Below are 27,209 nucleotides of genomic sequence, written 5' to 3' on the forward strand. Positions count from 1 at the left end.
GGTCAGAGAGTGATCTAGCTTGTTTGGTTCCCCAAACCCCAGAGTAGATTTTCAGGGGAGGCACATGCAGGGAAGGAGCAGAGAGGAAAGTCCTGCCTTTAAACATGAACTCTCTAATATTTATGGAAGGAAAGTTCAGATCCAAGTCATAGTAGTTTTTTGCAATTTACTGCTATGGCCATGAACACTAACTTAAAAGGGGCGTAGACAAATCCACATGGAGGATAGTTCTGCCAATAGTTCTCAGCCATGTTGGCTAAGTCTTACCTCTGTTTTCAGTATGCCACCCAATCCCAGTTGCTGAGATCAAACAATGTGGGGAGGGCTTTTACTTTCAGGATATTCTTATCACCAGACTTATTGGAGACTAAAACAAAATCATATTGGATGGACATTTGTCCTTTTCTTCTTCTTTTAGGTGTTTGGTAAAGTTGCTCTGAAAGACGGAAGTCAAATTAACAGGAACAACAACTTTCAGACTTTCCCCCAAGCGGTGCTGCTCCTCTTTCGGTAGATGTTATCTGTTGTTTTGTTACAATTGACATTTGAGTTATAAAACTGGTAGACAGCAGAGGTTCTAAAATTCTAGGTTTCAACTAGGTATAATGTCTATTTCACAATAGTTTGAGGACATTTGAACATATTACACATAAGCATAAATTTCATGTGGAAAGCTATTTGGAGATCTAGAGGGCTTCATTAACTTAACATGTCTAAGATTCATATACTGATGCTCACTGTATCCACAATGTAAACTGATGGTGGCCTACCATTAGTATTGTTTGCATAGTTTTTTGTTATTATTCTTTCTCTTTCTTCTTTAATCTTATTTCATTTTTCAAAATTCCTTTTTAATATAGTTAATGCTCACTTTTCAGTGTGATAAATATGAAAAAGGCCAGTAAGTGAACCTTGATCCAAGATTAAGTGGATCTGTTTGGTCTTCTCTTCTGCTGGTGTCCCTTGAGAGCCACTCAGTGGTACAGAGCGAAGAAGAGAGGGGCAGTCTTGTCCACTGAGGTCCCAGGATGGCTCTATTTCACCCCCTCTCCAGGATACCTATTGGTTCTTCCTGATCTAACCTTGGCCCAAAAAGTTTCCAGATCTGGAATGGATCTTTGCCTTGACAATAACCAGACTCCAGCCTTGCCTTGGTGCTGCTTTCTCTTTGCCTGTCAGGCTGTCTGTTCTTCCCTACCCTTCTTCCCTTCTACTGTGTTAATTCTGCTATCCTCCTGCCTGCACGTAATACAACACACCTAGACAGTGAAATGTAAAAAAACCACCCTGAGTATATGAGCTTGCTTTAAATTATCCCAGTGTACTAGCAAGGAAACAGGATGTTGTAGGCACTCTTTTTAAAGCCTACATCCTTGCAATAAGAAGAACAGGAATGTTGGCACCTTTAAAATACTGTCACATAAAACACTATTACTATGACGGAAGTTCCAAAACATTCATTTATTTCTGGTTAAACATTAATCCATAGTTATGGAAGGGAGAATGTCAGAAGGTGCTGCTCTTTCAGTCACAATAGTACGATGACAGGCAACATGCACTTGCTGGAATTTTCCATTCCATGCATCCCTGTGTGTGAGAGGAACCCCACTCAGCGGTTTCATGTAGATGTTAAACAGCATGGAGGATAAACTCAGACCCCAAGGAACCCCACATTGAAGGCTCCACAGGGTCGAATAGTACTCCCCAAGCATCACCCTCAGAATGACTGCTGTGGGGGTGGGCCTGCCACTGAAGGGGATGACAGTAAAGAGGGTCTCCTCTTTGACCTTTAATTGTCTGTGGCCTTTTAGAAGGGGTGGGATGTTTTTAATGTATTTTATTCCCCTCGCCCTGGTTTTAATGTAGCCATGTGGGTTTTTTGGTTGGTTGGTTTTAAGTGTCTTTGGGTTGTCTTGGGCAAGATAAAGTGATGTAACAAATTTAATAACAATGACAACAACAGCAGTGGTGGGCAACCTCCTTTCTGTCAAAGACCACATTCTCTGTGGGGTAATTTATGGGCAGAACCAAAGCTATTATGGATGGAGTGAAAGACAAAAGAGCACTGAATTAACTGATTGGGAATAAAGACTATGCTTATTCCAATTTTCCCCATTTTAATTCCCAATCTTTTGCAGCTCTATTCAGATGCAAGCCTCATCTTACATGATGGGATGGCTTCACATAATTGTAGGGTTGGAAGGGGGATCCCAAGAACTATCTAGTCCAGCCCCCCTTCAATGCAGGAATCACAGCAAAAGAAAGCCTGACAGATGGCCATCCAAACTCTGTTTAAAAACCTCCCTGTGAAGTAAAGTCCACTACCTACCAAGGAAGCTTGTTCGAGTAGCTCTTAGCTTTGGAAAATTTTCCCTAATGTTTTATCAGAATCTCTCTCTTGTAATTTAAAATCATTGGTTCCACTGATTACGCTCAAATAAACATACAAAACTAGTAAGAATAAGAATAATGCATATGGGTTTTTGGTACTATAATACCAATACAGCAACTGCCCTAGAAAGCAACTGAAAGTAAATCCTTTCTAACATTAGTGAAAAATATATACCGTATTTTTCGCTCCATAGGGCACACCTGACCATAGGGCGCACCTAGTTTTTAGAGGAGGAAAATACGGAAAAAAATATTTTGAATCAAATGTTGCACTAAACTATTTAAAGCAGCAAAGCGGGCGGCTCCTGTCCGCTTTGCTGCTTTAAACTGAGCCTCAGAGGAGGGTAGGAAGGGGAACCATGGCTTATCTAAGTCCAGTTAATAATGCTGAGCCTGCTGCATTTGCCAGCAGAGGATCCATGGTCCCCTTCCTTCCCTCCTCCGTAGTTGCATTGATGGAGGAAAGTGGGAGAGGACCTGCTTACAGGAGTGTAAGCTGCTCCCCTCCCACATTGCCGCTTCAAAGGGAGCCCGGGAGGAGGGAATCTGCTGCAGCTTCCCCCACCTCATAGAAAAGCCTGCAGGAGCCGCACAGCCTTTAAAGAGGGCGCCGCTCTTGGGGGCTTTTCCCCCAGGAGGGAGAAGGGACTGATGCGGCCAGTCAGTCCCTTCTCCCTCCTGGAGAAAAGCCCGCAAGAGCGCACAAAGCTTGTGTGCGGCTCTTGAGGGCTTTTCCCGCCTGCCTCCCCCCTGCATTCGCTCCATAGGACGCACACACATTTTCCCTTGCTTTTTAGGAGGGAAAAAGTGTGTCCTATGGTGCGAAAAATACGGTATGCATACATACATACATACATACTTGCATACATGGCAGAAGCTTACCAATTTGTTCTCAGATAGTGTATTTAAAAGCATTTGTTTGTTTTTATCAAATAAATTATTGCCCTTCCAGCTGTACTGAAACTACATAGAAAGTGGGGACATTTTTAACAGCTAGGAAAATAAGAAGTGTATTCAGAGGGAGGGAGGGCTGGTTGCCTTTGTCCTCAGGTAGCAAAAGCCTTGGGGTAGCCCTGTGCTAAGACAGCCCGTGACATGGATCCACTATATCCATCAATCCAAGGAGATGAGAGGTTGCTTGGATAGGGTGATGGGACTGCATGCTCAACCTCTAGTGCTCTTATACATACATGAACCCTCTACGCTGTGCACTCCTGTGACAGGTCTGGAGCCCTTGTTAACAAATAAAAAGAACAACAGTATCATTCTAATTGAAAGAATACCATTTGATTCATTTTGTCATGCTTTATTCCAAATTAAAGGTGTGCAACAGGAGAGGCTTGGCAGGAGATCATGTTGGCCTGCATGCCAGGAAAGCGATGTGATCCAGAGTCTGATTTTAACCCAGGAGAAGAATTCACATGTGGAAGCAATTTTGCCATTATTTATTTCATCAGTTTCTATATGTTGTGTGCTTTTTTGGTGAGTCCAGAAGCTGGAACATCCTTAAGCACTGTGATTGGACAGAAAAGAATACAACCCTAGACCCCTTGAAACAACACGTGGTGGTGGTGGTGGGGAGAGGAGATTGCTCCATCTGGCAAGCCAAAATGTTTGCCTGATGGAATGATCACCTTAGCATGAAATTTAATTCCTGACTATAATTTGATGTGTGTGTGCATATATAAAAAAAAATTTCATTCACACACATTGAATCCCTATATATAATTTGATATATGTATTTAAAATTTTCACACACATTTCTGTGCACACACATATTAATAATTTGCATTTTTCGTGTGAGTATAAATGTAATTAAATAACTCCTTCAATTCTTTTTAAGATTATCAACCTGTTTGTGGCTGTCATCATGGACAACTTTGATTATCTGACGCGCGACTGGTCTATTCTTGGTCCTCATCATCTAGATGAATTTAAAAGAATATGGTCAGAATATGATCCTGAAGCAAAGTAAGTTAGACACCATTGTGCTGCCGTGTGTGCCTACCTAAGGAGCCAAAGAACCAAAAACAAGAGGGTAACTTAAAGGCAGGTGAAACTATTTTATTAAGACTATTCCTTTTTCATAGGGGGAGGATAAAACACCTTGATGTTGTTACCTTATTGCGACGCATACAGCCTCCACTTGGCTTTGGTAAATTATGCCCCCACAGAGTTGCGTGTAAGGTAGGCTTTTCTGTCTTTCAGAGCATTTGCTCTTTATTGTGTCAGTACTTCTGTTTAATATCATTTGCTAGTGCAGAGATGGCTGTAAATTCAAGGCGCCTGATTCAATGAATTATAGCCACAGGCTCCTTTCAATCTAATGAAAACCAGGACTTCCTGTTCTTTGTCTTGACTCACTGATTTAGAACAAAATGTGGCTGTGAGTGGTAGCAGAAGAGAGTATAGGTGCAGCAAAGCTATATTGTCATTCCTTGCTCGCCAGCTTTGACGAGGAAGTAAACAATCCCCATCTGTACCTGTCTAGCCGAAGCTATGCTATGCATGTAGAACCTTCCAACATATTTTCATGAATAATGGTGCCTGCTGCTGCTGCTTCTTGGAGGAATGCAGCATACGGCATACATTTGTTTATGATGCCATTACGTTTCTGTATAATATTTGTCTTGTTGTAATGGGCTGGTTCAGACACACAGTGGTTTGGTGCTACATCAAGCTGCCATGCTTCAGCAGCTACAAACAAAAAAAAATTGCCGTACTGAGTCAGTTCAGAAGTCCTTGCAGAGTGGAATTCTGCCACCAGCTAAGACAAGACAAATGTCCTTCAACTGCCCACAAGGAGGACATAATGAAGAGAACTAGCACCCTTTGGTTTAACCCAGAATCTGTTAAATAAGATGGTTTTGGAACAAGCAAGGTAAATAGGACCTGCATTATTAGATGGGGCTACTTGGAACAAGGCTTACAATGAAAGCATGGGCATTTCAGATCGAAGGATCCAGAGTCATCTATGTGAAGTCACCTTTTTATCTTTAATCCAGACCCAAATACTTGTATTTTGGGCAGTTTGGTAATAGATAAGCGTGTAGGCCAAAAGTATCCTGCCAAAATTTATTAGAGTACATTTAGAGCTCATTGATTTTGATGAAAGAGTTGAAAAGGAATCACCAAAGTTTAAAGCAATAGGACTTGCTTAATGTTGGCTGTATTGTGCCAGATATTCCCCAAATATTCATGCCAAGTATTAATTAAATGTGTAAAACCATAGGATACCAGCTATTTTAACATTCTAGTATTTGTGTTACACATATACCACATAATGTCTACAATAGATTTTGAGGATCAGGCAGAATTTTTTTCTAGTAGGATAAGCCTCTAGTAGATTTTGCTAAGATAGGGACAATGTCATGTTGACTTACTTTGTCTCCTATGCATTTTATCTGCTTTTCATATATATGTATTTTACACATATGCATATGAATGGACACATGTATTGGGTATATATATATATTTCAGTGTCTTGCGCTGAAATTCCTTTGTATTTGTTTATTTCTGAACATCTGCAGAGGTTGGTAGCCATGAACATGCCCCTAAACAGCGATGGAACGGTTATGTTCAATGCTACTTTATTTGCTTTAGTAAGAACCGCCCTGAAGATTAAAACAGAAGGTAAGAGAATAAGATACATATTTCCAAGTGCTTTTTTATTTTCCTTCTTAAATTACTGCTTTGTACTGAGAATCTCATATACAGTGGTACCTTGGTTTGCAACCGCTTTGGATTACAACAGTTTTGGATTACAACCATGTCAAACCCAGAAGTGTGTGTCCCTTTTTTGGATTACAACCCATGGGGGGGGGAGGCCCCATAGGCGAAAGCACGCCTTGGGTTACAACTTGTTTTGGTTTACAACCAGACCTCCGGAACAGATTATGTTTGTAAACCAAGGTACCACTGTACCTGGTGACCACCCCATTAAGATTTTCCAAACATGAAAAGTTGTACAGACAGTTCTTCTAAGTGTTCCCAGGTGAGTCACTTGCCATATATCCCAAGCTTTGGGGGGAGGGGGGATATTTTCCTTTGCTCTCAAAAGCGTTATAAGGGAAACCTGCCTTGGACCGTCAAAATTATCTTGTTGCTTCTCCTCAGATGTCTAAGAAATATTATTAGCCCCTAACTATACAGTACTGCTGACTGCATTTGTGTACCATCCATCTTGTCTGGGTTCTACATTTCTTGTGCAAATGTAAACTTTCTTTACAGAAGTCAGACCTCTGTCTTTCTCGATCTTTAAGCACTGTTAGGTCAGTAATTCTCATGAGGATCATTGGCTTTTCCTTCATCACATACAGCGAAATAATTTTCAGAGAAAATTTTACACTTGGTGAAACATTGCCAACTAGTTTCCAGATGACTTTCTGAATCTACACTCTACTTTTCCTAAGAAATAGGAAAATTTTCTATTTCCACCCACAAAATTTTCTGAAACAAAAGGAGAGGATTTTGGGGAAAGGAGGGGTTTCATGTAAACCCACAGTTGTATCCTTTTCTGCATGCTGTTCATCCCCTGTTCACATTTGTCCCTAAATCTGTTCACACCACCCTCATAACTGCTCCAGGGGATTGGAGGAACCTACACTTCTTCTGAGGAGTGAAGGAGAAGGATGGGAAGTTCCACTGTGCTCACAGAATGTCAGAATAACAAATCATAAAGGCACTGTCTTCACTCTGAATATACTTCCTGACGTGGCCAATGAAAGTTTGTGATGTGATGACATCACAAAGGAAAGTTACAGTGAGGGTAATCTTCCTTACCTCACTACAAATGTTTTCTCCTCAGTGAATGCTTCTCATAGGATGTTTTTGGGAGCCCTTGTCTCCATTTTAGCACAGCCTGATCACAGCAATATGAAATGGAATTACTTTTTTGAATTACTGTTCCCAAAATTAAATTTAACATTTTCAAATTTGGCCTGCCTGCCTTCTCTCTCTTGTTCCCCTCTCTTTTCAGGAAACTTAGAGCAAGCAAATGAAGAACTCAGGGCAGTTATAAAGAAAATCTGGAAGAAAACTAGCATGAAGCTTCTTGACCAAGTTGTTCCCCCCGCTGGTGGTTAGTGAGATGATCTCATACATTTCTACATTTTCAATGCTTACATATTGATACAATTTTGAAAAAATACCATGGCACTAAAATCAGAATAATAGTGTTAATTAAATGATAAATTAAATTATAAAATGCAAAAGCATTCATTAAATATTTTAGATGCTTATTTGCTAATTAATGTTGGGAAAACGTATCTCTATTAAATAGAAATATAAACATTTATTTTAGGAAGATAACATTTGAAAAAATTCTAAATATTGTGATTGTAAATAATTTATTTATGTGTAAACATTTCAGTTTACAGGTTTCAATATAATGTACTGCTAAATTAATAGAGCCTATGTTCTGCTCTTATTTTTATTATTGAACATCCTTTTTGATTATGCTATCTGCAGGTAATGAAGTTAGTCCAAATTTGCACTAGGTCAGTGGACAATTGTGTGCCATTTTTTATAATGTATATATAGAGAGAGATAGAGAGTGAACTTTTTATAGTAAACAGTGAATATAGACTGAATATAGCCCATTTCCCTCCTCCAAAAAACCCCCAAACAGTTAAATATAACCAAGTTAATCAGGATGTACAGGGTACAGAATTAGTCTTCTGATTTTAATATATAAGCTAGAACTAACTAGGTAAGCTATTATTAATTGTCATAAGACAGCATAGCCAAGATTTTATAATATTCTATATATGAAACATATACACCAAGATATATTTTTCTTCAGTATAAAATAATGATGAACTTTTGATTGTAAGTGATGTTTTGACTTGCTTTTCATGTTTTAAAAGTGCAGAATCTGTTGCATAATGCAATCCATATCAGTCCTATCCCAGACATCCAAGAGACCGATGCATTTCAGTTCATTATGTGGCTTCTTTTATAGCTTACTGTACTTTTATAGTGCTAACTCAGCTTTCAATATGGTTTTGGCTCAGGTATGGAAGTGACCCTGAGATCACTTCGAGTGGTAGAAGCTGATATCTCTCTGAGGGTGACATTCTCAGTCTCTAGGGGAAAGAGAGCAATACTGGCTGTCCAACTCTTCAGCATGGCGCAAGAAGGAGTATTTGCTTTGTTGCTGGAAGAGCCACTTGCAACTGGCAGCTCAGACTACAGATGGGATGATGTCAAATCATATCTAGGGAAATCGAGCTGTCAAGAGAAAACCGATACTGCACATTTAAAACTACTCTGCTCTTTTCTAACCTTACACCTGAGTGCTTGCATGGCCTAGATTAATTGCTTTGTTATTGTTGTAACTATGTGCTTGAGCTTTTTCTGCAGCCTCTATTCCTTTCAACTATCAGTCTTTTCAGAATATTCTGAAGCAATTCTGTTTTAGGGTGGTGGCATGGAATTAGTGTTGCCTCGGGTCAACTTGATTCCCCTTCTTTTTATTGAAATACAGACACATGCTTCAGAATAGCGAGCCGTGCCTTCCTAAATTAAGCACATGGAGAGCATTTGTTGAGTGTGCATCTAGAGAATAAACCATAATACATTTTCCTCTACAGAGTGCAATTAAAGGTTCAGCTCCATTTCATTGCTGCTTTCAAAGTGAATATTGATTTTCCATTTGCATAGACAGCAAAGTACAGTGAACTTGTCTAGAGAAAAAGAATAGATAATGCCACTAAAATGCAGAAAACAGAACACTGCCAAACAGGAAGTCTTTCACAACTTTAGGCAAATTGCAGTGAAAAGGGAATAGACATTTTTGCAGCTATTCATGCCTGGAAGTTGACATACAGGAAAAAATACATGGAAATGTAATGTTTTATTAAAAACACAAGACAGGAAAGCTGCAAAGTAAACAACAATGTGAAGAAGACTTTAAGAATTTTGGTTAGTAGGAGAAGTGTAAATACTCCTAAATAAATAAATTACATTTATTTAATTTTTAATGTACTGCAAAGGTTCCAGGATTATAAAGAAATGCATTATATAAACCACGGGTTTTTCACAAACTTACATGATAGGTCAGATTCCTGCATTCACTTAAGTATTATCTCTCAAACAGGATGTTATAGCTAAGAAAAAGCCAAATCCCTGGTTTTTTTGTGGTGAGCAGACTTAATAAAGGAATAATGAATCTAGCAAGATTAATCATTACTGACCGTAAACCCATTTCCTTAATTTACTCATAATTTCCAAGAGGTTTACAATGTCAAATTACTTGCAAATCATCAGGTTCAGTTTAACACTGATTAATTAACACTGCTAATATATGATGGAAACAGGAAGAAATGTCACTTAAGTACAGATTCCTTTCTTTTACCCCAAGGTTTTATCTAAATTCCCCATCCTTTAACCTTCAGAGGCCACTGAAGCCCATCTGCCACCCTCCTGTCTTCTCCCCAAACTTGTTTTGCTGAAATTCGTTCCATTGGGTTTTTCTTTTATGTTGATTTCCACTCTGTTTAAAGTATGATCACTTCTGCTCCACGGCTTTCCTTCACATATCTAGTTATGTTTGTCTTTCTCAAAAGTCTGGACAGATTTTGTACCCATTGCTGTCCATGAAATATATTGTGGGTATGTCACTTTTGCACCTAGCTTTTTAACAACATCCAGGAACTTGCAAACAAAGCTGCTTTGCAGATGTGAATTGTGTGTATGCCCACATTTACACATGCATATATGGTGCAACACCCACCCCAACTTATGGTACAGATAACTCACATCTAACGCTTATTTCATAGAATCATAGAGTTGGAATAGACCACAAGTGCCATCGAGTCCAACCCCCTGCCAAGCAGGAAACACCATCAGAGCACTCCTGACATTACGAGATTGCAGCTTTGGCTAACAAAAATGCTTCTTGGTCTTCCCTTCCAGCTTTTAAGACTTGATCCTGAGTACTGAAGCCCCTAAACTTGCATTGTAATCAATGGAGGTTTATAGACCATGTATCCTTTAATAAGGCATGGTGAGAGCAGGCTCAATGATGCTATTTAAGAGTCGGAATGGAACAGACAGGGCTCCCAACCAAGCTCCTTCAAATCTTTTTGTTTCTTGTTTTCTTTCATAAGATATCCTTTAACATCTTCTAACATAACACATACCACACCAAATCCTATCAGGCCTTACCTGTTCTGGTATATGGTCAATTTCAGGGTTTATTGTTTAAAGCTATCTACAGTTTAATAATTTGGAATTGCAGATAATGTAAATGGATTAGTTTTGACACACAGACCTCTTTTAAATATAAAATCCATACTTGATAGACATAGGTAATTGAAACTGACATTTTAAAAACATATATTCCAGTGAAGTGCAGATATCCTTATCTGGCAATTGCCAATAATAGCAAATATAGTCCAATAATTAACAATGTCCGCTCATCGTGTTTTGTCTTTTTAAAATAACCTAGCAGCACTAATACTGTCAGATAAATGTAAAAGCTAATGCATGCTGGATAGCATCTGTAATAACACTTAGTCTTGATATGAACGCTTCACAATTTACCTGCCTTATTAATGATCTAAGATAGAGTTACGTTCTATCTTTGCTGTTATTTTGGAACCAATTACTGCCAAAAGAGAGTATTAAATTCTCTCCTAAAAGACTACCGAACTGGACTCTCAGGTGAAAGTTTACCAAATTTAGTCTCCAGGGTTTGCCCCCAAACTCTGGTTTCCAATGCCTGATATATTACTTAATATGAATATTGCCTGCTAGGTGTTCAGGGAGTGAGATAATTTATATGCCACTTTAATAGGTCAGACAGAAACAATAATAATTAGATATATTTGAATTCACTATGGTGATAATTTACTTGAAAGGCAGCAAATATGAAAAGGCCCTCCTCATATTATAGTTTTTATAACACTCTGGTTCAAACTGATCAAAGTTTGCATTTTCAGAGTCATGTAGACATTTGCATTTTAAAAGATAATCTTACTTCTTCGAACTTTAATAAATTAGCATCTTTTCCTTTCTTAGGAAATAGTTCACCTATCAACTGCTTCTACTGCCTAGCCTTGTTTGCCTGCTAAAACTGCTTTATGCTAGATTTAGTCTGCCTTATTATCAGCAACAACAACAACAACAACAAAAACCCTTGTGCCAATGGCACTGTCACATTTTTTCCTGATTTGGATAAGAGTATATATTGGCTACTAATGAAATGTGCTGACTTGGGAGAGATCTGTCTGGTCTGTTCATTTAGATGATGAGGTAACCGTGGGGAAGTTCTATGCCACCTTCCTGATACAGGACTACTTTAGGAAATTCAAGAAACGGAAAGAACAAGGACTGGTGGGGAAACATCCTGCAAAGAACACCACAATTGCACTACAGGTGATTTTGTTTTCTACATTTTAACTAACCATGTTGCAAGTTTGTTGATAACAACAGGTAAATGACTGTGGGTGCCACAAGGACTGTATTTTATTGAGACATTTTGGGGTCTTCCGCCATTAAAAGGAGTAAACAATATTGTTCTGTATATTACAAGGTAAGTGTACCAAGCCTTTTTTTTTAAAGAAGTAGCAACTGGTAGCAGAAGCTCTATAATGTTTTCAAGTAGAAATTGTAAAGGGGGGAGTTAAGCAGCTCTTGAAAACGCAAACTTTTGGTTGACTATTTTATTTCATACTACTCTGCACAAGCCCCTTCTTTCTCCGAATATCCTAAGATCTGAAAAGCAGACAGTCAGAGGCACACACTGTAAGTAGAGTCAAAGTGGTTTGAACATAGTGTACGTTATCTCCCCCTGAAAGCAAATGTCTCAAAATACAATGATTCTATATTCAAAGCATTTGCAGTACGTGTTAGAATGCTTCATCTGGACATCAATAACAGACTGAAAAAGCTGAGAGGGGGAGACACCCTATTCTTATTAGCACCACCATGCAATATGTTTAGGAATGAATAAATACAGTTTCCCAGGAACACTGCTATGGGTGGGTGGATGTAAAAAGAAGCATTTTCATATCAGTACAAGCAGGTAGGTGGCATATGAATATTAAGTGCTTATTAGAATCCCATTTGTGTTCAGCAGAGGATAGGGAAGTGAAAAGGGCTTGGAGCCTTATTTTCAGAGAATAGTTGAGAATAACATCTGTCAAGTCCATGTTGCATCAACACTGGAGTTCTGTGGGATAGGGTACTCTGTGATTTTGTTTGTTTTGTAGAGTGCTGATCTCTCAGAGCTAGTGAGAACCATTTCAAGCCATTCTGCTTCTTAACCCACAATCTCAAAAGATCAAACTTTCCCCCTAACAGTTTAAGCACTTTTAGACATAATACATACATGCCACTAGGATAAACTTCACTATGTAAGTGGCAAGCGCGCGCACACACACACACACACACACACACACACTTCTCTGCATTAAGTTTGAGGTAGAAACTAGCAAGATATTATGAAGGTTTTCTCCAAGCCAGAAGAGCTAGAAAGGTGCAGTATACTGGGTCATATACATAGACCTGCATCTGATGAATTTCTGTACATTTGAATATTTTGAATACCACAGGGACCCTAAGCATGGCCTTTTTCAATCTGCTCTATGCCTCAAGACCACAAGGGCCATCGAGTCCAACCCCCAATAGTTCACCTATCAACCTATCATTCACATGTTAGACTAGAGGCATCATCAGCATTAGGGTCATTGCCCAAGGTCACCTCCCCTATAGAGCTGTTGATGCTCAAACTCACATCAGTATTCAACTTACTCGTTCTAACAATGCAAGGATTTCCACTTGCACACTGGAACTTCCCCTCCCTTTCCTTTCACGTCTGTACTAGCAGGGTTTCCCCAGCCCTCCGGAGCAGATTTTGGGAAGGCACAGGGAACATGCAGGGTGAGGAAAGGGTGGGGGGAGCTGCATTACTCAGGAAGAAACGCTTGTGCAGATGGAATGAGATAGTTGGATGACACTGTCAGTTACAGCATTGTCCAGAGCGATGCTCTTTGGAAAACCAGTTTCTTTTACTTTGTCTGGCTTGCTCTACAGCAGCTTCACTGAGTACTCTTTTTTGGTACTAATGTGAAGAAAAACTTCAAATAACTTTTCCCTGGTGTCTTTTACTACCTTGCTTTTATCTCCTCCCATCATATGCTCAGATATCATGTAAAAGCACACTAGCTTTTACGGAGAAGTTAGGTTTTTGTTGCTACAACCTGTTTCCCGAATTCTTTCTATCCTTTCTGTGATGTGCTCACTCCACACCCTCCACTTAGTGCAACAGAGGAACAAAATCAGGGTGCGTGCTTCAGAATGCTGGACGTCAACTGAAGCATTCTCTGTGTGGATATATATTTGTGTATGGAGGAGTGGCTCCTTTATTGTGTGATTTAGGGAGGTTTGCTATTACAGAGTTTGAGAACTACAGATCTCTTCTCCCACCCCTACCTTGGTCATACAATAAGAGCTATTGGACCTGCGGGACCACATGGATGTTAAAATGTTATTTTGACGTAAATACCTTGAGTAATATTTTTTCATGCAAATGTGAGCTAAATTGAAGATTTCATCATGGATCTTAGGAAGAAGATTGATTGGATGACTGCAGTTTATCATTAACCCTACCCCAAGCTCTGTGGCTGATTGCCAAACTCTTCCAGTTGTAAAACAGCAATAGTTTCAGTTACAGAAAACCTTCTCAGATGTCATATAGCAAAGTTCACATATAAGATCTCAAGTGTCATACATAATATTCATATACAAAGTTCATATACAAAGGTCTTTGCTGGCTCTTACTCTGTTTCTTACTACCGTGAAGGAGTGTGCATAACCAAACTGGTTGTAACTGCTAAGGGTGCATGGCATCCTGAAACATTTTATGTGTTATGAGTCTTATTGTTTTTACTTCGTAGCCACGTTGACATGGCATGGTAAGCCAGAAACCATGGCTCGCTGTGTTAAAAAACCATTATCCATAGCTTAGAGTTAGGACTGTGGTTTGTTTTCCTTCCCCAAAGAACACAATCTGTAGGCAAGATTTTATTTTATTCTTTTGATTACTGATCATGGTTTTTTGGAGCAAAACAAACCATGAGTTCTGTTAAGCCAGGGATTGTGGTTTGTTTCATCCATGTACTAGCACACAGTCCAAATAGACTCATTTGTGGTAAACCAGGAACTACCAGGGTTCTAAAACACATAGGTACAGGAGGCCTCATGCTTCCAACATTCACCGTCCAATTTACAGAGGACAACAGGAAAAATGGAGGGCAGAACTGGCATGCTTGTCCCCATAGTTCCCCTCACATCTTTACTTAGCATGGTGTCAGAACGCCTGAAGAAGGCCCATTGCTGGATTTGAAAGTTTGTGTTTCATTCTGTACTGTTATTTCCCATGCATACAATCAATAATATTTGTGGAGCTCTTCTAAGTATTCTGTGCCTTTTAATGTTCATTGATTATAAGAGATGCTTCAGTATGCTGCTGCTAGTGGTAAGCTTTATCAGCACTGGATCACCTGTTGTCTAGCAGCAGACTGATCAAAATCAGGGATATGCGTGGGTTGAAATGTCTGCTGCTCTTTATGCTGTGGGAAGACCCAACATCAGAAACCGGGGGGAAATCCCCAGAGCCACAAGGAGACCAAGCCACTGTCAACAGGGGGGCATGCCAAGAAATGCAGGTTGTGGTACTCAGAATATATTAACAGACCAATAGGAAGACTGGGCCTGAAGTGGAGGTGGATTTTCTCAACGAAGCTCTTTGAGAGGTGGGGAATCCCCAGAGCTGAAACTGGTTTGTGGTGAAGGGCCAGCCACTTCCCTGTTCTGTGAACTATAGCTGCAAAAAACCTTTACGTACATTGCAATAGCACATGCAAAACTACATGCCCATCAACACCATAAGGAAGTTTCAGGTAGTGTAGTTTCAAATAACAAAGTTCTGGAGAAAATATAACCATAATGACAACTGCAAAACGTAGATCAACTGTCAACAAAAATACAGTAACTCAGCTGGAACAGAATTACAGGGATAGGGTGAAGATAACATACGTATGTCTCCCACACCCTCACATGTTGTTTTCCTGGCTTTCAGAACACATGAATAGGGCTTATGTTTAAGGCACTTCCTTATACTTTGTCTTAACTCAGCAAGTTAAGCCATGGAGTCACTGTATGTTCGAGATCTTAGCCAGGATTAAGGGAACAAACCATGCTCCATGTTTACCTATGGTTAAGCATTATGTTTAGACTAGGCCTTTAAGGCTGCAACCATAAGTTCAGTGTGTGAGAGAGAACCGAAAGTGACTAAACCACCACACGCAACATCTTGCAGGCAGGAAGATGGGCAAAGCAGAGCTGCTGTGCTCTTCCATCCTCCTACTCTCAAGAAGTATTTCAATACAACTCTAGTGGTATTGTATAGTTAGTAAGTATAGTTTTCTCCCTGATTTGGGGACCTATCGGGAAAGGGAAGGCTATGGATCTTTTGTATCCGTACTTTCCCCTAACCCACCCAGGGCGTACCCCCTTTTGGGCCATACACGAGAGCAAGGCCACAGAATTTTCTGTGATGGGGAGAAGAAGCATCCAACACAGGATCTCTGTCTCCAAGGTTGTGCCTCCTCCACCATATGTCAGGGAGATCTGATGCTTGTTATGGCCCATGGAATGGCCTCCTCCAGACCCCAGAAGGTTGCAGGGCCAATAGCATGAGACATTTGAATAAAAGTTAGTTCCAATCACAGAGATCTCAGAAACTAATTTTAGAGTGTCTACCATTTGTCTTCAGTATCAAGATAAGGGTTGGAACTAGATAAGGATTGAAAAGCACTTGATGGCTATAGTTTCCTTTTTAGAAAATCAGTTGCAGCAAGAACATGTTAAAATTAGTTTGGGTTGAATTATTTATTTGATGGAATCTTTTGTGAAGGGATTTTCGTTTTCTGAATATAGATGAATTGCTCTCTGTAGTTCAGTATCTATTGGTTCCTATATCGAGAAGTTGGTGATATCATGTCTGTTTGTCTGTCTCTCTCTCACACACACAAACACACACACACAATTTTAGCCGTGAGGTAAAGTTTCTTAGACAGTCAAATGAAAACTGAAACATCATGGAGATTTGCTAGTTGCAATAGAAGAAGTCTAGACCTCTAAAAAAATACTGCGATTTAGGCCACAACTTTTATACAAAAGTTACATTTGTGGCCTGTTAAACCACCAAAAAATGTAACTACTGATCCATATGAAAACAATCTGTTTGATGCTGTGTGGATGAACCACTATGCTTCTCTGCCACTAAATGAAGTTTCATGTTTCTCCAAAGTACAGTTAATACATGGTTTATAGTTGATAATATAAATCAAATTACAACTTCTTCAAAAACAGCTGTGTCATTACATTCTTTCTTGAGAACACACTACAAAAATAAGGGGCAGTATTCAACTAAATTTTAGACCCATTGAAATGAATGAACATGACTGAATTAGGTCCATTAACGTCACTGGGTCTAAATAAAACATAGTTGACTTTTAATAGATTGATATCTCTCATAAGGCGACATCCATACAATCACACCCTACCACAGTATCAATACAAATCAACAGTAAAACACATACTTTAGAATACCAACTGGAAGGCCATGTGGAAATAAAGCCCAAGCATGTTCTTTAAGATTTAACCAATAGTTTTATATCCCACTTATGAGCAACAGCTCACAGGATAAGGTGGTAAGATCATCTAATTCACCATCTTGCATTGGGATCCTCATTCCAGTTCTGTTGCTATGTTTGTATGCTTTATCTAGAACCTAAGGAACAAATAAAGTAAAGGTAAGGTAGCCATGATAAATTTTCTTAGACCTGGTTCTTATGCTCACTTAAAACACTCTTCTCATGGTTATTAATGATGGAGTATTAATGTTTGTATGTTCCCATCTCTAGACCACCCTAAGCCACTTTGGGAGAAAGGATGGGATATAAATAATACTAAATAAATCTACAGTGGTGCCTCGCAAGATGAAATTAATTCGTTCCACGAGTTTTTTCATCTAGCGAATTTTTCGTCTTGCGAAGCATGTTGTCGGGAAAGTTTTGGAAAAGCTTCAAAAATCGCCAAAAACCTCAAAAAAGGCTACCACACCGCGTTCTATGAGTTGCACCTCGAAGTCAAGTCGCAACTGTATTAACGGTGTTAAGAAAAAGGAAACAAACTTGCAAGACGTTTCCGTCTTGCGAAGCGAGCCCATAGGGAAATTCGTCTTGCGAAGCAGCTCAAAAACCGCAAAACCCTTTCGTCTAGCGAGTTTTTCGTCTTGCGAGGCATTCGTCCTGCGGGGCACCACTGTAATAATAAATCCCCACTTGTCATTCCTACTCATAAAATGAAATATGAACTGGGCCTTCGTGATTATTTCCCATAGTCAAACGTATCACTTTGACCCTTGTTTCACCATTTCCAATCTCAATAAACAGCGGCAAAATCACCTAGTAGTACAGGAGCAGGGCTGCAGTTAACTATCTGTCAGTAAATGATGGAAACTTAAAACTGATGCTCTGCATTCATAGCAAAATAAGTGTTTAGTGGAGCATGAGTAACTTTAATTATTTATGTCTAATACATAGTATAGAGGTTGCCCTTTCATTACATTTCCGCTGGAGAAGATATGTATGGATTATCTATACCTATGCGGTTAGTCACTTAATGTTATATGAAATAGTATCTAATAAAAATGCTTCTTCCTGCATGTAAACTAGAAACACTCACATACAGAGGCGCGCACACACTTTTGTTTAACCTGTGCTATTTTTGTGAAATGTTTATAACCCTCAATTAGCTGCTGTAATCACGATGGAAATTTAGAAAAGATTATCAATGGCTATCAGATGCAGATGGGGGATTTGTACGTCACTCTGCTTCAACTTCATTGGTGTGCCATGTTTATAATGGGCTCACATCAAAGCTCAGCTGAACAGCGCCGGGAATTGACAGTAGATCACAGAGCCCTTTGTACAGGAAGAGTGAAGGGAACTCAGTTTCAGGGGGGCTGAAATAGGATGGGATCTACGAAGATAAATGGTTCTGAGGATTGCAGACTCGACTACTATGTTTCTTACATTCACTGCTACAGCGTAGGTGCCCTATAGCTTTTTGGGGGGTGGCATGGTTTTTGGATGTTCTGTATGCTTTTCTAATCAAATGAGTATTGCATTTTATTTTATTAGGCACTGATTACTTGTAAAGTAAAATTATCAGAATAAGTATGCAGTGAAGTATTTCCTTCACTGTAAATCAATGCAGGTAAGTGACACCTGAAAGCTAGCAGCAGCCGTTTCAGAACCATGATAAAATTATATTCGATTCCATGGTATCTGCAAACCTTTCAACATTTCAGATGACTTGTTTGGGCTTACAGTTCTTATCTACTTTCTAGGCGGTTTCCAGAGAATAGTATAAATAGTCAACCAATGCAAGATTTGTTTTGCTCAATAGTTATACTAATAGAGGTATTAAATATTGCTTACATGACCTGTTAATGACTCTGTGGATTTTATTAATATAATGAAAGAAGCTTTTTTAAAAGCTATATTTATATAACAATAGAACATATATAAAAGTTCAGATATAAAATAAAAATACATAATCTTTTCATTTTTATTTATAGATTAGAATTTCTTTAGGAATGTGATAATTTTTTATAGAGCATAGAAGAGGAATTGTATGGGAAAGCACTGCAATTTATGTTTGATTATAAGGGCTTTGTGTGTATGTGCAACAGCTTTTGGGGGGGGGGGCATATTTAAAAGCATTTCCTTCTTAAATCTAAAAGATTACCTCCAAACTGAAGGGAGAGAGAAAGTGTTGATATTTATTAAACCTATCCTAGTTCCAAAGCCAATACATCTTTTCTCATATTTAGGATTCATTATGATTATTGTTTGCATTATATTTTTAAATCCATGTAAAGGTGTTTGTGTGCTTACTTCTTAATGACAAATGTGGTAATGTGACATCATATTAACTATTGAAGCATTCCTTGATATCATATGATTGCATTTTTAAAAAAAACAACAGATGTGTGCATGTGTGTCCATATTATTTTTTGCTTTTTCAAAGGGGAAGTTATTTGTGTTTTCAGATATTAGGAACCATATAGTGTGGGTGTGTTGATTACAGCCTTCTTGAAAAATTACCTACGCTTTCCCTTCTAAAGAACAACCCCATTGAATTATATCAATTAGAGGTTATACTCTTGTGTGTTATGGAACAAACTACTGAAGAAACAGCCCCAATGCGATTAAGTAATTGAGGCCATTCTGCAATAATTAAGTCCTTGATAGTCAAAGTGCCTCAATCTAGGATTACTTAGTCTCATCATTTAGGATTTATTTAAGATTTTAAAGTAAATTTCCTTGGGTCTCTCTTCTGACCACTGAGTCTTGGGCTGCTTTCTAGTGATCGGTACAAAACCTGCACAGAGGGCTTTTATTTTGAAGTTTTGATCTAGGAACCACACTGTACTTTATTCCTGACCATCCATCACCCTACCCATCCTAGCAAAATGAAAGCAGTTTTAAACGCTGGTGGTGAGCTGGTTCTGGAGCTGGAAACACAATCTGTTATATCACTGTTAGACTTTAATATTCGTAAGGGGACAACAAAGTCAGAATGAAGTGTGCTTTTAAAAAGTATCTCTGGGGACGCACAAAACTGAACTATAGGCCAGGGAGTCCCAAAGTCTTTTCCTGTTCCCACCCCACCCTAGGCTTTAAGGATCATGTTTCATAGGTCTGTGGCATACAATAAATTAATACCCTGACAGCCAGAAGTACCTGAGAGACAGGCAGAACACAATATTCAAGACTATAAAAGGGAAAGTGCATAGACCATGGAATTATTTATGACTGTTCCTATTGAATTGTTCAGATGAAGCACTGTAATATATGGTGTCCCTATGCATTATTACTTAGACACAAGCCTTATTGAGTTCAGTGGGATTTGCTCTGAAATGAGCAGATACATGCTTGCAGATATGGTACAGTAGTCTTCGACCCAAACTTACATTTAGAGACCCATTTCTTAATTTTTGTTACCATATTTGTATGGTGATTACTGTTGCACCCTTCATCTGAGTAATGGGTCCCAAACTTATATAATTTTATATAATATTATATAAGCCTTTCATTTAGACTTCCTCAGATGTATGCTTCTTTCAAGTTACTTGTCTGAGCATTTGACGTAGGCTGAGAACCACTGGATTAAACCACTGTTTTCTTTGAGAGGTACTTATAACCTTGTGGAGACTGGGCTGTTCATTCTTTTTCATCCTGTACATGTTACACTAATCTAGCAGGTTTTTACCATGTCAGGTGGAGATAAGGACACATTTCAGGGTGGGAACTAGCATTGATAAAGTTATCTTGTGATAATTACTCATTTTATCAGGTGACTGACTCTGCAACATGATTTATTACTACTTGCACAAGGGGCTTGAGGCAAAGTCATAGGGAGTATATCTCTCAGCTGCACCAGCTTTGATAAAACTGGCCACCTCTAAACGAAAGGTTGAATTGAGGGGTGGGGGAACAAATGGTGACTAAAATAATCCTGAAGCTGGGATATGGATCCAGAGAGCAAATCTTGGCTACCTGGTGGCTCTGAAAGCTCTTGCTGGAATGGAATTCTTTGGGTCAATGTTTGAAGCATTTTTGGAAGCCAAGAACCATACAACAAGCCTGGAGAAATTGGGCAGTTCAAGGGAAGACATTACAGCTTTTGAGAGACATTCTATTTGGATATTGGCTAAGGGTTTCCCCCTTTTGATTCCCATTTGTGGTATTGCTGTTATCAAAGAGTCTCTGGAAACAAATTATTGCCAAAACCAACATCTACTTAAGAACACTGAAGGCAATTTTATACTTCCCAAGAAATATAGAGCTTTGGACCAAATAAATAGCTCACTGGAAAAATATACCTTTAATGAGTTATATTCAACAGTGTTTTACTCAAGAGTATAACCAGTGAGGGATGCGTGTGGTGCTGTGGTCTAAACCACAAAGCCTAGGGCTTGCTGATTGGAAGGTCGGCAGTTCGAATCCCCGTGACGGGGGTGAGCTCCCATTGTTCAGTCCCAGCTCCTGCCTGCCTAGCAGTTCAAAAGCACGTCAAGTGCAAGTAGAAGTCTGGTGGGAAGGTAAAACGGTGTTTCTGTGCGCTGCCCTGGTTTGCCAGAAGCGGCTTAGTCATGCTGGCCACATGACCTGGAAAAACTGTCTGCGGACAAACATTGGCTCCCTCAGCCTATAGAGTGAGTTGAGCGCGCAACCCGAGTTCGCGACTGGACCTAATGGTCAGGGGTACCTTTATTATAAGCAGTGAAATTATTGAACATTACCAGGTAGTGCTCAGCACTGCTTGGGAATTTTTAGAATTTATTATTTTTTTAAAGTTTTAAGCAGATGCAGTGGTTCCTTGGTTCTTGAATGTAATCCATTCCAAAAGTCCATTTTGGACATTCGAAAACCAAGACGCAGCTTCCAATTGGTGCAGGCGCCCCGGAAACAAAAGTCAACAGCCACATCAGACATTCGGCTTCTGAAAACTGTTCAAAAGCTGGAACACTTCCTTCCGGGTTTTCGGCGTTCAGGAGCCGAAATGTTTGAGTACCAAGGCATTTGAGAACCAAGGTTCCACTGTACAGTGGTACCTCGCAAGACGAATGCCTCGCAAGACGGAAAACTCGCAAGACGAAAGGGTTTTTGGTTTTTTGAGTTGCTTTGCAAGACGATTTCCCCTATGGGCTTGCTTCGCAAGACGGAAACGTCTTGCAAGTTTGTTTCCTTTTCCTTAAAACCGTTAATACAGTTGCGACTTGACTTCGAGGAACAACTCATAGCATGCGGTGTGGTAGCCTTTTTTGAGGTTTTTGAAGACTTTGGTGATTTTTGAAGCTTTTCCGAAACCGTGCTTCGCAAGACGGAAAAAACCGCAAGACGAAAAAACTCGCGGAATGAATTAATTTCGTCTTGCGAGGCACCACTGTAGTGTAATTTGTGAGCTTGGACCTGTTATGCCAAAAATTGGGTGAAGTTGAAAGTGGATCACTGTCATGGACAGGCTGGATGCAGAGGAGTGGTGGGACAAACCAGCTGGGGAATCCCCAGGAGAAGAGGGCTCAGAGCCAGGAGAGTGGTGGTAGGACAACAATGAGTGGTCAGAGGGAGACTGGCCGGAGGAGATGTCAGAAGCTGAAGAGGTAACGGGGGTTAGTGAGTAGGAACGGGCTGTCGCAAAGAGCATTCCAGAAGCAGAGGGAGGTCAAGAAGCAAAGTGGAGTCAGGCTGATGAAGAAGCCTGGAAAACTCTCCTTCCTGCTGTTAGTTGCTTCCTCCCTGATCTCCCAGAACACACAGAGAAATGAAGAGGGCAGAGCAAGAAAGAGCAGGCGAATGAGCCTTAGGCTGCTGGGGAAGAAACCGGGAGAGGGGCCTTAGAGAGTAGTGGGAAGGCAGGGACTTTCAGTCCTTGCAACTGACTCGTTGGGGCAAGAGTTGGAAAGAGTTGCTGTGATCACTAGGCCTGTACTGTTTTGGTTCCTTTGAATAAAGAGTTACCGGTAACTTGAGTGACACTGGGTGTTTTATTGCTGACCTGCTCATGACTCTGGTAGGACTCCTGACAATCGCCCTCAGAATTGCAGGCATATCTGCTAATGTAAATAAATAGGATTTATTGTATGTACCAACCACATTTGTATTTCATAAATGAATGGATCAAAAATATTAAGAAAGTAATGTGATAGGCCAGATATTGCGGTGGCGGGGGGGGGGAATCTTTCCTGCAATTTAATATTATTGGTTAGGGGAAATAAAACCCCATACTACATTGATCACCTCATATTGCTATAATTAGATGTCAACATTTGATGTCGGATTATATTTATCAATGTTATAATTTGAATAGCCCTATAATCTTTTTTATGTAGGGCTATGTAAAGTTCTGATTAGGAAGATGTTCTATGCGTATTAGCATAAAGCTAAAGCTTTGATTTTTCATAAAGACAAAAACAACGTGGTAGGTCAGTCTATGCAACCATATGACTTTCTTGGTACCAAGTGTGATATTGGGTTGCTTGATGGTGTGTTTGATCCCCTTTTGTTGTGCAAGAATAATACATTATGCTGGTTTTATTCATCCATCATTGCCTCATGCTCTTCCTTTTAAGATTATTGCAGATAATTCCTCCCCCAATCTTGTTATGAAACTTCCAGTGATTCCTTTAAGGGATGCAAAACCAGTGGAAGGTACTGTGGATCATAGTCCAATCACTCACATGAATTTTAGGACAAAGAGGCTCTAGATGTTTGCTTGTCAGTCTTTTGAAAGGATGAATATTTCCATCTGTGAGCTACTTCTAGGCTGCATCAACAGAAGTATAGTGTCCAGATCAAGGGAAGTAGTAGTACCACTCTATTCTGCCTTAGTCAGGCCACACTTGGATACTGTGTCCAATTCTGGGCACCACAATTTAAGAAGGATGCTGACAAGCTGGAACATGTGCAGACGAGGGCGACCAAAATGATCAAGGGTCTGGAAACTAAGCTTTATGAGGAGTGCTTGAAGAAGCTGGGTATGTTTAGCCTAGAAATTTTGAAACGGGAGAGATATGATAGCCATCTTCAAATAACTTTAAGGACTGTCACATGGAGGAGGGAGCATGTTGTTTTCTCCTGCTCTGGAGGGTAGGACTTCAGTACATATAGCTTCAAGCTCTTTCAAGACTGGCCTGATTCTGGTCTGTAGTACCAATATTTTACGAGTGTTGTGGTATGGTGTTTGTTGTGGCTCTCACACTAATGTATATGGTAGAGATTTTTGTCAATGCAGTTGGATTTCTTGGTATGTTTACAAACCATGCAAGCAATGCTTGGTCCCAAAGTCTGGTCATCGATTCGTAAAAATCTCTACCAGGAAGCAGGACCATGTTCTTGGAAGTATTTGCACATTCCTCGACTGCCAAAGGAGCAATGGCAGCAGCAGCAACACCAGTAAATATATAGGTTAAAGTGGCTTAGAAACCAATCTGAAGTCAACAAAAGCAAGCATGGTGCTAATCAAAGGATATAACAAAAACTCTTCACATCAGTCCCTTAACTGTGATGAATCAGAAAGAGAAAAGTTAATTATTTTTTAATGCACAATGATTATGTTTTACCCATTTAGGCGGGACTAAGGACGCTTCATGATATTGGACCTGAAATTCGGCGTGCTATATCCTGTGATTTGCAAGAAGATGAACCTGAGCAAAATCACCATGAGGAAGAGGAAGTATATAAAGTAAATGGACATATAACAAATTGGTTGGCTCAAACTTGTGAAATTTACAAAATTATGCTGCCATCCTATACATGCTTGCTTTGAAGTCCTGTTGAATTCAGCAGGTTGTACTTCTGAGTAAACATATATAGACTGATAGTAAACATTTTTGTTCAACACTTCAATATTTTTTTCAAGGGGTTCAGTGCATTCTCTTTATGCCTCAGTTCTTTTACTATAGACTCTCTTATGTGAAGCAATTTGCAGTGCATAATTTCCTTACATTATGAGCAGGTAAGGTCTATTGAAGTCAGTGAAATTTCTCTCTGTGTAATATTTGGACAAGATGTGCTTATTGCACTACAGGAAACAGCCACACATCCAAGGCAGTGCAGAAAAAGTACATCAAAATTGGGGGGGGGGTAGTCAAGAGGGTATTAATACTTTTAATAATCATGATTTTAAATTAAATTTTAAGTTATTTTCTATAGGCATGTCACTTGACATGAATTTCACATGAACAGTTAGAATTAAACTATTTTTAATTACAAAAACAGAAGTTCTCTAGAACACATAAAACTACCAAATCAATAAAGTGATTGTAAATAAAAGCTGCTTGGTGACCTCCCATCTTTCAATGGAATAAAGCAGGGCTGTAATGGCAAAACTAGCAAACAGTTAATTTTGGAAGTTGGATGTTCTCATACAACAAAGATCATCTCTATATTTCAAATGTGCAAGGGGTTTGGACTGCATTCCTCCCTGAAATGTCTGGCCAGGACCACTGTAGAATGATAACAGCATTTGCAATATCAACCCCAGAAATCTCCTATAGTGGTTGTTGTTTAGTCATTTAGTCGTGTCCGCTCTTCATGACCCCATGGACCAGAGCACGCCAGGCACTCCTGTCTTCCACTGCCTCCCAGTTTGGTCAAACTCATGTTAGTAGCTTCAAGAACACTATCCAACCATCTCGTCCTCTGTTGTCCCCTTCTTGTGCCCTCAATCTTTCCCAACATTGGGGTCTTTTCCAGTGAGTCTTCTCTTCTCATGAGGTGGCCCAAGTATTGGGGCCTCAGCTTCAGGATCTGTCCTTCCAGTGAGCACTCGGGGCTGATTTCCTTCAGAATGGATAGGTTTGATCTCCTATAGTTACATGTATTTTAAGCATGAAGTTGATGGCTATGTCCTGTTGTCTGTGAGTTTCCAATAGCATATGAAAGCCTAGGGAGAAAGCTGGCCTGATCAAAGATGGCTCCTGCCACTAACTTGAGATGAGTTGTCATTGACAGCAAGAATGGGGATTGTTAAGACTTGGGAGGCAGACACCTCACCAGATGTTTTCTTCTGCCAATTGTCATTGCTTCTGTCTTCCCTAGATTGAGCTCCAAGAGATACTGCTCCTATCTCCATCTTAGTCCTGAGTAGACTGCACCATCTGGGTTAGGTGTAAAAAGAATCATAGAATTGCATGCCATCCACTCTTTTCATAAGAAACTCTGAGCACTTTACTGTATGATGCACCATCCATGCATATAGGTTGAGCTGCATGGATGGTCAACTTGATCCACAGCGTGGGCAGTTGCAGTGGAGCACAACTTGCTCTTCCAGCTGTATGAGAACAGAATCACAGAACTCTTGATACTATCTGCAACACCAAGATCGTTGTGGCATGGCTTTAAGTCATAGTTTTAACGGGCAGTTGAAATTTCAGGATATATGCTGTCTATAGTATAGTTTGTACATGCTATAATAATTGATGACTTTATTTTGCTTGGCTATCAACTACAGACACTGTAGTCTGAGTATCTATGGCACAGTGCTTTTTAAAACACTCACTTATTGGCATTGCTTGCAGTCTTTCAATGTAGCAGCATAATATAGCTGCCATGATCATGGGCACCCCCATATCACTACAGAAGACCTTGTATAAAACAACACATTATGACGGTGCAATAGCTTGACCTCAGGACCATGAATGTACCACATAATGGTATGCACATACACTGATGCAAGCTTAGTTTCAGCAGTGTATTATATTAACTAACTGATTAACTTGTATATTGCAGAGAAATGGTGCCCTGTTTGGAAATCATGTAAACCATGTTAGCAATGATACAAGGGATTCATTTCAGCAGATCAATACCACGCACCGTCCCCTGCATGTCCAAAGGCCTTCAATTCCATCTGCGGTTGAGACTACCGAGAAAAATGTGCCTCCTCCAGCAGGAAACTCCTTATTTCACAACCACCATAGTCATCATAGCCATCATAACCACAACTCTGTAGGGAAGCATGTTCCAAACTCAACAAATGCTAACCTCAATAATGCCAACATGTCCAAAGTGGCTAATGGAAGACACACAAGTGGTGGAAGTCATGAGTACATATCTGAAACTGGGCATCGGTCCCACTCCAGAAGTGATCGTCACGAGAAACGTAGAAGATCTGCCAATAGGAGGTAAATCTGAAATACGGTGTTTGGGTTCAGACCATTCTATATCCCAGTC

General features: G+C 39.7%; 2 protein-coding genes across 42 annotated transcripts in view; one reads left to right on the forward strand and one right to left on the reverse strand.

Moving 5' to 3' along the window:
- The window catches only part of CACNA1D (calcium voltage-gated channel subunit alpha1 D), a 187,129-nt gene that overhangs the window by 145,176 nt on the left and 14,744 nt on the right, over positions 1 to 27,209 (forward strand). For all 38 annotated transcript variants that reach the window (XM_083489143.1, XM_083489150.1, XM_083489153.1 and 35 more), the window contains 9 exons: positions 419 to 510; positions 3,714 to 3,873; positions 4,235 to 4,362; positions 4,482 to 4,578; positions 5,922 to 6,024; positions 7,370 to 7,471; positions 11,642 to 11,772; positions 24,607 to 24,720; positions 26,769 to 27,160. In XM_083489143.1, the coding sequence (XP_083345269.1) occupies positions 419 to 510; positions 3,714 to 3,873; positions 4,235 to 4,362; positions 4,482 to 4,578; positions 5,922 to 6,024; positions 7,370 to 7,471; positions 11,642 to 11,772; positions 24,607 to 24,720; positions 26,769 to 27,160 (1,319 nt within the window). The remainder of the gene's footprint in view (positions 1 to 418; positions 511 to 3,713; positions 3,874 to 4,234; positions 4,363 to 4,481; positions 4,579 to 5,921; positions 6,025 to 7,369; positions 7,472 to 11,641; positions 11,773 to 24,606; positions 24,721 to 26,768; positions 27,161 to 27,209) is intronic.
- The window catches only part of CHDH (choline dehydrogenase), a 101,826-nt gene that overhangs the window by 38,661 nt on the left and 35,956 nt on the right, over positions 1 to 27,209 (reverse strand). For 2 of the 4 annotated variants that reach the window (XR_014522469.1, XM_083489330.1), the window contains exon 9: positions 23,558 to 24,024. The exons of 1 other annotated variant lie outside the window; for it this stretch is intronic. The gene's annotated coding sequence lies outside the window, so the exon portion shown is untranslated. Of the gene's footprint in view, positions 1 to 6,040; positions 8,623 to 23,557; positions 24,025 to 27,209 lie in introns of those variants that run through there. One more of the 4 variants, XM_083489329.1, reaches the window with a different exon arrangement.

Source organism: Podarcis liolepis, assembly GCF_965112155.1.
Source record: "Podarcis liolepis genome assembly, chromosome: 2".
Taxonomy (NCBI): domain Eukaryota; kingdom Metazoa; phylum Chordata; class Lepidosauria; order Squamata; family Lacertidae; genus Podarcis; species Podarcis liolepis.